General features: G+C 39.7%; 1 protein-coding gene across 6 annotated transcripts in view; it reads left to right on the forward strand.

Moving 5' to 3' along the window:
* The window catches only part of UBE2H (ubiquitin conjugating enzyme E2 H), a 109,330-nt gene that overhangs the window by 54,518 nt on the left and 42,289 nt on the right, over positions 1–12,523 (forward strand). For 2 of the 6 annotated variants that reach the window (XM_049894583.1, XM_049894585.1), the window contains exons 2-3: positions 2,490–2,566; positions 3,170–3,244. The exons of 2 other annotated variants lie outside the window; for them this stretch is intronic. In XM_049894583.1, coding sequence (XP_049750540.1) covers positions 2,490–2,566; positions 3,170–3,244 — 152 coding nt within the window. Of the gene's footprint in view, positions 1–2,489; positions 2,567–3,169; positions 3,245–6,834; positions 6,931–12,523 lie in introns of those variants that run through there. 2 more of the 6 variants (XM_049894588.1, XM_049894589.1) reach the window with 2 other exon arrangements.

Below are 12,523 nucleotides of genomic sequence, written 5' to 3' on the forward strand. Positions count from 1 at the left end.
TTATGAGTCAGAATTGACTCGGTGGCAGCAGGTTTGGTTTTTTGGTTTAGAGTATTAAAAAAAAATAAAAGTCTCGTTTTCTTGGAGGACTTTCCTGTTTGTATTTTAGTTTATTGTAACTGGCTTTGACTTTGCTCATTACAACAAGGATGCTTCTTTTTTAAATTTTAAAACAATTTAAACATGCTGCACTATTGCTTACTGCAGCAGCATTAACGTTGGGATATTCTGTAGGGTAGAAGAGAGTGGCCTTTGGTAGTTGGTCGGGAAGAACTTAGCAACCAGAGCACACATGCGTGTGGCCGCTCGCTGACCAAGAGAGAAATGAAGCCAATTTTCCTATGTGGAGACTGTCTGAATCATTTTAATTTGCTCGGTATTAACATAGTGAGTTTTCATTTAGAAAAGAATGAGATCGAGTTAGCCTAGACCAAGTTATCTTACTTGAGTATGTCTTGTGGATACTCTTTAAAGCTTATGAGCCATGGACTCTGCCCTGAATACACCTGGCCTCTTGCAGTCCGTCCTGTGGCCTGTAGGACAGAGGATTACCCACCCACTGCCGTCAAGTTGATTCCGACTCATAGCAATCCGGATTGGGAGGCCCAATAAGCCCAATACTTAACCCCAGGCCGTAAAAGATAGCTTTTTTTTTTTTTTTTTTAAGAGATCATTTTTAAATTTCTTCAACGTATTTTCTCTCTTCTACAATAGTGTAATTAAAATGTGATTTTCACTGCTTACTGAGAAAAACGAGATTGGTCTCCACCACCCGCACCCCCCTCCGCCAAAGATGCAGTAGGATTTGAGAGCTCTTCAAAGCCCCCGCACCTAAAATTCTTACCAGTAGAGGCGTTAGTGGGTTAGACCACAAAGCAGAGACATAGAACAGATATTAGACCAATAGCCTTCTCTTCCGCTAAATATGGATTAGTTTGGTTTCTATAATTGACTCTTTGTTCCTTAAAGGGGCAAGAGTCCCAGGTGTAGGTCAGTTTTTGAGGAAGAGCCCCAGAGCACACCAGGACCTAGAAGTGAGCCTAGAGGGGTACGGAGTTTTGGGTGGGAGGGAATGAGTAGAGGGAAGTGTAAATACCACCGACTACATTTTTTTTATTTTTATTTTTGCTGGTCTCTTGAATTTGGCAGTAATTGCCTATATCATTAACTATTTCCATTATTCTATAAACCAAGGAGGAAATGGTGGAAGACTTTCCTTAGTAGATCCATAATTTTGGTAGCATTTCGAGTTTAGGAGAATCCATGTTTTGCTATGTATTTTGAATTTGACTAAAGGGACTGCTGAGTTGTGGGTTGGAGAGGAGTGTGGGCATAGAGGGAAGAAAAGCTAAAATTAATTGCCTGTTTTGCTTTACATGTATACAAAATGCAGCCTTATGCCTTTTACATATTTAACCCACATAATCCTCACAGAAAGACTTTAAAAAGTGCTGTTTTTTCAATTTGCAAAGAGAGTGCAAAAGCTCAAGATTTAATGATTGTCTAGGCTCACTAACCTAGAAAGTGGCAGCCCTGCAATTCAGACACCAGTCTCTGCCTCCAAAGCTCATGCACCTACTTTTCACAAGAGTACAAATTGCTTTCTGTTGTTGTTGTTAGTTGCCAGCGAGTCAGCTCCCACTCCTAGCGACCCTGTGTACGACAGAACAAAATGCTGCCTGGTCCCGCGCCATCCTCACAGTCGTTGCTGTGTTTGAGTCCGTTGTTGCATCCACTGTGTCATTTCGTCTTGTTGAGCATCTTCCACTTTTTTGCTGACCTACTACTCTACCAAGCATGGTGTCCTTCTCCAGGGACTGGTCCCCCTTAGTAACGTATCCCAAGTCTGTGAGACGAAGTCTTGGCCATCTTTCTAAGAGGAGCGTTCTGGCTATACTTCTTCCAAGACAGATTTGTTTGTTGTTCTGGCAGTTCATGGTATATTCAGTATTCTTTACCAATACTGTAATTCAAAGGTATGAGTTCTTCAGTCTTCTTTATTCATTGTCCAGCTTTTACATGCATATGAGGTGACTGAAAATACTTTGGGCTCTGGTCAGCTGCACCTTAGTCCTCAAAGTGACAACTTTGCTTTTTAACAGATAAAAGGGGTCTTTTGGAGGAGCTTTGCCCAGTGCAGCTCATTTTGCATTGCCTCCTAAATCATCCGAATTATTATGTATAATAATTTACGAGAGCCGAGATGGTGCAGTGGTTAAGAACTCAGCTGCCAACCAGAAGGTCAGCTGTTCAAATCCACCAGTTGGTACTTGGAAGCCCCACGGGGCAGTTCTGGTCTGTCCTGTAGGGTCACTATGAGTCAGAATCGACTTGATGGGTTTGGTTTTTTTTGTTTGTTTGTTTGTTTTAGTTTTACCAGTTTCATATCAAATTTTGGTAATGCTTTAAATGACATATTTGGGGATGTCCTCAGTGTTAACTTGCAGGTAATATAATGTCTGTGTAATTTCCTTTACCTTCCACCTTAGCATTGAGAGTAAGCATGAGGTTACGATCCTGGGAGGACTGAATGAATTTGTAGTGAAGTTTTATGGACCACAAGGAAGTAAGTACCTGTGCTGGTTTGTGTTCTTCTCTCACAATCTTTTACTCTATCTCCTTCGTAGACGATGAGACTATGAAAGACACGGTGTGGTGGTGTGTGTAGCTTTTGAAAAGTACGTTTAATCGAACTTTAGACCCAGTGAGGAAATTTTGCTGTAGTGACATGCTTTTCTCTTTGATTGCTATGCGATGGTATTAGAATTGTGAATTCTGTGTTTTATTCGAATGAAGTGGTTTTTTTGTTTGTTTTTGGTGGTGGTGGTTTTTATCTTTGTTTTTTATGTGTCTGGGGGATATGGGGTTAGTTGAGATGGGAGAGAAAGGACATGACTATTACTAAATAATTGAATAGTGTTTGATACTTTAAAGACTCAAGTAAATTTGGGGAAGAGAATGAATCTGCTTATTCTCTAACTCTGCATCTTTTAAAAATCTAGATCTGAATACAGGGTTCCTGCTGGTTGTAATATGTCCCTGGCCCTGGAAGGAATTCATTTGCAGGGTTCTCAGAGGAGATTAGCATTTGAGGTTTAATTCACACTCAGGTTTATTTTCTCATTTGGAGACCCGGTTCTAATACTCAACATTGTTACTTTCATTTCAGCACCATATGAAGGCGGAGTATGGAAAGTTAGAGTGGATCTTCCTGATAAATACCCTTTCAAATCTCCATCTATAGGTATGCGACTGTCCAGTTTCTCCTCCTAGATATTTTTTTAATCAAAGGGAAAAAGAAAAAAGTAAAACAATCCTACGTTTTGTGGGAGGTAATAAATTCCAGAAATGGTTACTTAACTAAATGCTTCCTTTCTTTGGGTTTGGTTAATTAGTGACTTTTGGGGGACTTCTGCAGTGATATTTAAATCTTCGCATGATTGTAATGACTCTAGATTCTTCTCTATTGCAGGGTCAGATTAAAAAAAGAGCTTTAAGACCCACTGACGGTTTAGGCTATATTAGCAATGAAATTATAAACATATCTTAAATCTCATTTCAAATGCCAGATTGTCAGAATTAATGTTATGTAGCATCTGTTCTAATTCTGTCATTGACAAATTCTCCCTAGATCCTACTTTGCTTTTGTTCATTCCAATACTTAGACGACCATTTTCTATTCCCCTACCCCCAATCTTTTTAGCTTTCTAAACAGTAGAATAAAGTAGAGTAGAAAACTCAGTTGGGTTGTACCTTTTCCTTAATTTCTCATTCCTTTGGCTTTAATTGGTGCTGTTATTAGCCTGGCATTCCCGTGAAAGTACTTAATGACAGCTTAGGTCTCTTAGTGACATTTGCTATAGAGGTATGTCTGGTTGAAGGTTGGCACCTTTAAGTATTTTGGGATTGTAGAATGGTGGTAATTCATGTAACTTAAACCAGCCGTTTCTACTTCATTCTGCAGATAATTTTATAATATAAAATACTGATGAATTTAGAGTAAGACCAAGAAAATAAAAATTGGAATATATTGAGCAAAGTCAGACTTAGTGTCACATTCAGACATCTTGCTGCTGTGGGCTGCCTTTAGAATTAAAGATAGATTTTTTTGGAGTTTAGACCATCCCCTCCCCCAAAAAAAGTGTTTTAAAGAGATGTAGCAAAGACATTCTGAGCTTGTGCTTTGATTCCAGGCACCTAACCTACCCAGAGGCGCCTCAGAAGACAGGCCCACCAACCTGCTTCCTAAAGGTCATAGCCTTGAAAACCCTATGGAGCAGTTCTACTCATGCACACATGGGGTTGCCATGAGTCAGAATCAACTTGATGGCAACTGCCAACCATAAAAGCATTTCTGTCTAGGGTAAATAAAGCAGAAAGGTTAGGATGGTTGCAGACTAAGTCCCAGTCAAATGTAGCAGCCTCTCCCTGGACCTGTAGCCATTTGGACACTATAGAGTCTTATGCCTTAAAAGTAATTACAGAGCGCCTCTAATTCCTTCTTAGGTAGGGGAACCTTAGTGCTCATATGAAGATTGTCAGGGGGGTGAAATAGGAAGGGAAGTGTGAGGTACTGAGTTAATACCGGCATAGTCTGAGGCAGCAGCCCTGGCCTTGGCTGTAGTCCAGGGTGGTGGGATGCAGGTTTCATCCAGCTGGGGAGGGCTTTTCTGTCATACTGGGTTCCCCCTGCTCAGTTTATCTGTGAACTTTATGGTGTTTCTTTCTATATAGGCATTTTAAGCTTTTACGTAGTTGAGAGTGGTATGTAAAGCCTTAACAGACAGAATTACCAAATGATGCCAGTTCATTCAAATATATTTCAAAAATACCTCTTTACTTAGAGACTAATTGGCATGCTGTGTCTAGTTTTGTTACCCCAGATTCTTAGAAAGGAAACAACATAGCTTGTTGAAGGTAACAGTGAACCTGTAAAATGCAATTGTATATCCCGTGGAAATGTAGTTACTGCTCAGATCTGCCTCAGCGTGTCTTTCCAGGTAACGTGGTTGTTTCGCTGTAACTTTCAAAGTAAAATACCCAAGCTTTAGACATGCTTATTATTAACTAATGACACTACGGAAGCCAGTGTGCTTTCTTAAATGAATGATGTAGAATGAAATCGGCTGGGGCAAATGACAAAGCTAATTTAATGTCATAATTACTCCTTTGCCTTTCTGTGTGCTTTTGGAACTTGGTAATGCCTACAGATGTGCACCCTGGTCTCTCAGGGAAGTAGATCTAGTTGAAATATTTGTACATGCTGTCCTTGTTTCCTCCAGAGGAAGATTGCATAAGAGAGTCTTAATCAGCTGTGTGGGGTGACCCATTTTCAGGTAGTCAACAGTGTAATTACTGTTAGGACGGGCTTTAAACATTTTGAGATGTAGCAGCTCACTTAGAATGACCAAGATTTCTTTTTAGAATCGTATAGATAGTTGTAAAATGACACATAAGGAGAAGGAGGTGAGATAAACCCAGTGGTCATTCTTTTTTGAATCCTGGCTGTATGGTATCTGGGCAGGGATCCTTCTCCTCCTGAGCTAAACTTTGAGCTCTTCAGTGTAATTCGACGTACACAGATCCCTCCCCCGCACCCCCCCCCCCCGCACGTTCATCTTTGGGATTCTGTCTAAATATAGTTTTAGAGAGTCATGTTTTCAGTAGTTATATGATTGCATAAGATGTAACTAAAAATGTCTTTTTAAAGACAGTTTGCATCTCTGAATGAACGTTTTCTTCAAAATAGTAACATAGCTACCCTGAATCCTCTTTGGAAAGAAAAGGAAGAAGTCACCTTGGGAGGTTATGAACTTACTCTAACAAAATGCCATTATTGTTTCAAACATTTTGAGCCCATTTTTAGAATTTTACATCCTCTTTGAATATTATCAGTGATGGCAAACGAGATGCTTTGAAGCTGGATACGAGTTTTTGCTGTGAGTCGGAATCGACTTGACAGCCCTGGGGTTTTTTTTTTTTTTTTGGTTTTAAAGGCCATCTAAGCCTAGGTAATAAAATGAATGGAAAAACCGAGTAATACCAGTTGGAGTATAAAACGATGTATACTTATGGAGTTGACTCAAGTTTAAGGACTGTGATTTTCTTGTAAACTGGCTCTATGGACACTTGCAAAGAGAAATTCTAAAACTCCTTCAGTCAATTGTAACATCATTGAAATAGTTGTCTAGTTTTCCCGAGAGAGTACTTTAAAATAAATCTGATCTATTTGAAGATTTAGACTCTTATCTTTTTTATTCGGAAATATTTCTCGAGGTCTTAGCAGTGGTGCTGAGTGTTATTACCCACAGCAGGAGAGAGTGATTGGTCATGGACCGGACAGTAGGAAAGAGATTCTGGCCTTGTTCTCCATGACTGTGAGAATGATGCCCACCTTACCAAACCACCATTTCCTCATCTGTATAGTGAGATATTGGAATGAAATGAACGTGGCATGTTTGACACTGACCAGTATATGAATGCCTCAGGGTACGTGGCGCTCTGTGCTGGATGTTAGAGAGGCTAGCTGGGAGAGGAGATGGGTGAGCATAAATAAAACACTGCACCTGCTTTAGCAGTTGCATTTCATTGTTGTAGGAGAGGTGAGGCATGAGTCAACACCCTAATCTAGGAAGCAAGAGTGTGGAGGAGGCAGGCTTTTACAAGATTGTGTTTCGTGTGTTGAGAATATAGTCTTTACAAAGTTTCAGAGATGTGAAGGTGCATGTGAGGACTGTAGAAATAGTCAAAACCCCAAGTAATCCCCAGTCCATGAAGATTTTATTTTATGCAAAGAAGTCGCTGTGGAGATTGCCATATTCCTTACTTCTCCAGGCTCATAGGTCTCAGCCATGACCCTGATCTAGTAAGAGAAAGCTTTCACCAGGCAGAGGAACCCAGACTTGCAGTTGCTCTGGGGGTGAAATAAAGGTGAGTGATCTCTGATCTCATATAAAAAGAAAGTAATGTAGAACAATTTTTTATAAAAATAAAGCGTAACCAATAAACATATATCAAATGACTTCATGTCTAATCTGAAAAATGCAGATTAAAACAATGAGATAACATGTGGCTATCAGAGTGGCGGGTTAAACTCAGTTGACAAAGATAATTATGGTGTAGACGATCTAGCAGTATATATTGGTTGGCAAAGGTTTTATTGTCTTTGATTAATTCTCCTTAAAAAAATTAAAAATTATCCCAAGGAAATACTCAAAGATGTACACCAAGATTAACGTATCAGAATATATGCATTAGTTACTTATAACGTTTAAAAGCTGGCAACAACCCAAATTACCAAATTAATAGTAAAGCAGTTAACGTTATAGTACATTTTAACGGGCAAAATATTTTACAGTCATCAATCATGTTTTAACACTATCTTTAAAAAAATACACAGAAAAATATTTACATATAATGTAACCATTATTTTTTTCCACACACATTCCAAGTATGAACCCCAAATACTGTCTATAATTACCCTATGAGTGTTAGGCTAAAGGGGATTAAAAACATACTTTTATGTAGTTTTCAAATATCCTAAAATAATTCACTTTTATTATAAAGGTAAATACCGTTAAAGATATGGCAAATGCCTGTCTTTTGAAAGCAGTGTATGTCATTGTCTGGTTCCACTCTTTCCCCACCTTTTGTTCTAGAAAGGCACCACACTATCCTTGGCCAGAATTCTCACCTGGTAGCCTGCTTAAGGGCCTGCCTGACCCACACAGTTCCCACCAACTTCATTTCTTTTTTCCTTTAAGGTTGTGTGTGTGTGTGTGTGTGTGTGTGTGTGTGTACTGTTTTCTTCCTTTCGTCTTTTTGCTTACAGTTTACTCCATCTTCATACTATTATTATCCCTTTACGCCAACTGTTTTTTTTAATTGTGTTAAATATATATGTAACAAAAAACATTGCCATTTCAACAATGTTCACATGTACAGTTCACTGACATTAATTATGTTCGTCACGTTGTTCAGTTATCACCCTTACCTGATCCCAAATTATACCATCACCCTTCACATTTCTTTTACAGCCTTTTTCCTTCTCTTGGGAAGTTCTCACCTATTTCTGTTTTCTGTCCAACTCTTCCACTTTTGCTCCCCTCTCCCATTTTGCTCCATTTTTCTCTTCACGTGAACCAAAAGAAGGCACCTGTTCACAGGTAGTAATAATAATAGCAATACTTGTGATAAACTTCTACAAGGAAAAGGAAACTCATGAATCTTGAAATCATAAAATGAAGACATAAGATATTAGATTCTGGACTTTCAGCTTGTAAAGGTCTTGAAAGTACCTTATAATCCCCATTCAGGATGTATTGCAGTTTCCATCAGATCAGATCATACCTACCTTACTTAAAGTCTGGCATTCAAAAAAAAAAAATTGACATTTAAGATGAAATTGATTAAGAATTCATTTTATCTTATTTTTAAATGATTACTGACTAGTATATTAATAAAACTATATTCACTCCAGATGGAAGAATGGAATATTTTAGAATTTTTTGTAATTAACCATAAGACCAGCCTAGAAATCATGTCACGATTTATACATTGTTTTTATGAAATACTGTGTTGAAAGATCCAGCTAACATGTCTAAAAACTAACTTTTGAAATGCCACCTATCTGTAAGTAGGGTGGGGATCCTATATTTTGGCCACAAAACCACTGCACACTCTCCCTGTATTCTTGGTCTCCTCTCTCTTCATATCATCAACGAGGAGGGCCTTCTGCCAGGACCAGGTTATATGCACGATGTCTGGATTGCGTTTTGATGGTACCAAAGCTAACTGTGCAGGAGGAATGGGTGATTGAGAACAAGATTCCAGAGGAACTGCTTAATGGTTTGTCGAATGTTGATAGAATTGCCAGGAAGGAAAAAAAAAAAAACAGGCTCATTCTGCAATTTAGTTGGATGTCAATAGCATATAGCAAAAGCTAGCAAACCCATTTGAATGAACAGAGGCAAAATGATAAAGTCATGGCCAATAATGGTAGTTAAAATACTATATCGAGCTATACCAGTGGCCTTTAAAATTAAGTCAGACTCATCTGAATAAGATGAGTGTAGGTTATTCTCATCTAAAGAAAACTATACTAGCTAACCTGTCAGTCTCTTCTAAATCTCCACATCTGTAGTAGGTTCTTAATTAAAGACACTCCTGTAATCAGTGATTAAAGGAAATTATTTAACCCTTTTCATTGTGAGACTAGAAGACTTTTGGCATTATGAATTTTTTATTCCATTATGGCTAGAAATTACCTTACACTGGTTTTTGGAATGGAGTTTTATGGTATGGTATGGCCAAACTAAACCCAGTGCCATCGAGTCGATTCCAACTCATAGCGACCCTATAGGACAGAGTAGAACTGCTTGTTAGAGTTTCCAAGGAGTGCCTGGCGGATTTGAACTGCGGACTCTTTGGTTAGCAGCCATAGCACTGAACCACTATGCGACCAGGGTTTCAATGACCAAACTATAGAACTTAGAATACTTACCATTTTGTGTTTTCTTAGATGGGAAAATTCTGTGACCACTCCCTCAGAAACTAGTGTGAGTCACTTAAGCCAGCAGTGTTTAATAAGAGGTGGACCAGGATTTGGAGTAGAGAGGAGTGTGTCATTCGTGAGAGGGCTCTGAGTTAGTCATTTAACAAAGGCCTGCTGACCACTCTGTTTCTACAAATGAAATGAATTCTTAGACGAAGAAGCAAAATTCCATTACGATTAACCTTGTGCTTCTCTACTTTGGTGACCTTGGGGTTTGAGTTTAATTCCTGGGTTACCAATGAGATCCATTCTTGTCTTTAAGTTGAATTTGTAGGTAAGCCAGAACACATATATACGGGTCTCATTTAGCGATAGTCAAATGTTTGTCTTTAGTATATATAGTATACATCTTACCTTTCTGTGCATACAAAACACTTAAGAAACATTTCCAAACCGTGCAGTGTTTTCACGAGCATCACAGTAGTATGTTCATTCGTTATTACGAACCATCATATTTAATTCAAAAATTTTTAATATAGTAGGCTTTATGGCAGTCATTCTTAAGTATGAGTGATTTGTAAATCGGACGTTTATAACCCGGGGACTGCCTATAGTCCAATAATTTCTAATGTGTAATGATCTCTGTCTTTTGGATTCTGGTAGAGAGGAAAAAAGATTCCAGTAAGAAAATTTGTAAAAAAAAAAAAAAAAAGTATAACATTATGAGAGTGTAAGCCATTGTCAGAAGCTTTGATTTCAGTGGTGTTCTGAAAATGAAAATTTTCAGGATAGATTTTTAAAAAATTATGTCTGGCAGCTATGTCAGAATCTGCTTTCTCAGACAATGGATATGTCCCACATAATTTCTTCTAATCAATTCCACAAATTTATTGAATACCTACTGTGTGCAGGTGTTATTCTAGGTGCCAGGGATATAGAAGTGAACAAATTGTTCTCTTGGCACTCAGAGTCTTCATGGGGAGAAGATAAAACAGTTGTAAATGTCCTGTAGCTTTATGCAGGAAACTGCTGTGATAGAATTGGCTACTTTAGATCAGACGTTCAGGAAGGGCCTGTCTGAGAAAGTAAATGAAAGCTGACACTTTAATGAAAAAAAGAAGCCAGTCCTGATCCCCATGATCAAGGGGGCAGACAGAATGGCGAGTATAGAGGCTCCTAGGCAGAAAGGAGCTTCACTTGCTCCAAGAAGAGAAATGGGGCTGGCGAGGCTGGGTGTGAGAGAGGTATGAGCTGGAGGGTCCCAGTGGTGGGCAGGGACCAGGTCCTGGAACACTTTGTAGGCCAGATTAAAGAGTTGGATTTTATTTTAAATGTAATGGAAAAAAATAATTGAAAGGTTTCCAGCAGTATGGTGAAACAATCTCATTTGTTTTTTTAGTGGTCACTGTGCTGTGGGAGGAAACCCTGGTGGCGTAGTGGTTAAGTGCTACAGCTGTTAACCAAGAGGTTGGCAGTTCAAATCCGCCAGGCGTTCCTTGGAAACTCTATGGGGCAGTTCAACTCTGTCCTACAGGGTCGCTATGAGTCGGAATTGACTCCACAGCAGCGGGTTTGGTTTTCATTTGGTGCTGTGGTAGAAGAGAGAGGGTCAGGAAAAGAAGCTAGTTCTAAAGCTGTTGCTTTTGTTAGCCCAGGGTGCTGAGGTTGAGAAACCTCCATTGCTCTGAAAAAATTGCCTGTGTTAAGGAAAGCGTACAAACAGAAATGGTACCTAAAGGAAGATAAAAGGCTGGAAGGTTTTTTCATTTTTTGAACGGGAGATTCTAAAGGATGTTTATATGCTTGTTGTAGGGAGTAGTCTAGAAAAGAGGGAAAGCTTGATGATATTGGAGGTCAGGAGGATGCCTGAAGGAGCAAAGCCTTTGAGAAGGAAGGCAGGGAGAAAAAAAAACTAGTGCTGAAGAGGAGCACAACCATTTGAGCGAGCTGGTGAAGGCAGGAGAATCTAGTGTGTATGCAGGAAAGATTTTAGAATTGGTCATGGAAAACAAGGAATCTGGCTGATTGGCTCCCATTTTCTCAAAGAAAATGGGCAAAGCTGTTAACTGCAAGTGAGAACTGGGAAAGAGGGATGGGGAAGCAAAGTGAGGGAAAGGAGTGGGAGGTATGCAAAATAATGGTAAAATGTAAAAGCCATTGGAGGCTGGAGGAGCAAGCTACTAGAGAAATGAGAGAGGAAGGCTATAGGTGGTGATGAGCCCACAAAAGGTTAGTGAGCACAATTTTAATAAGTCATCCAAAAAAACCAAGCCCAGTGCTGTCGAGTCGATTCTGACTCGTAGCAACCCTATAGGACAGAGTAGAACTGCCCCATAGAGTTTCCAAGGAGCGCCTGGTGGATTCGAACTGCCGACCCTTTGGTTAGCAGCCATAGCACTTAACCACTACGCCACCAGGGTTTCCCCATGAAGGAAGTCCCAGGTCTGTTTTGCTAACAACCTCTGCCCCCTTCCCCTACACCCCCAGTATTCAGGGCCTGATGCATTGCCTATTCCATAGAAGACATGCGTGAATATTTGTTGAGTGAATGCATGAATGAATGCCTACTTAGTGGCATCCTCAAGTCCGAGTATAGAGAATGTAACTGATTGGGTTCCTCCAGAGTTGTGCTGAACAGCCATTTTAGAGGGGGAGAGAGCAAGGAATTTGCAGAGGATTGCCAGAGATTGATGATGGTGCTGACTCTTAAATCCAGAATTAAGTAAGAAGACGGGTCAGTGGGAAAGTCGGTGGATTAGAGCTGACAGATGAAAGAATTGTTCATGGGTGGGATATACTTTGGGAAGCAAGGCGGAAGGACAGTAGACTGTGGTTGGAGAGGGGATGTCTGAATTGGTGGTTTTGGGAGGTGGAGCTGTCTCTAGTGTTCACAAGGTTCAAGGTATGTCCTGGGCAGTGTGGAGTGAAATGGAATAGAGGAAAGGTCATTGAGGAGAAGGTTAAGGAACTGAGGCCAGAGTGTTGGGAGCGTAGTGTGTATGGTCACTTAAAATGTCACTACAAAGGACA

The sequence above is a fragment of the Elephas maximus genome, chromosome 8 (assembly GCF_024166365.1).
Source record: "Elephas maximus indicus isolate mEleMax1 chromosome 8, mEleMax1 primary haplotype, whole genome shotgun sequence".
Lineage (NCBI taxonomy): Eukaryota > Metazoa > Chordata > Mammalia > Proboscidea > Elephantidae > Elephas > Elephas maximus.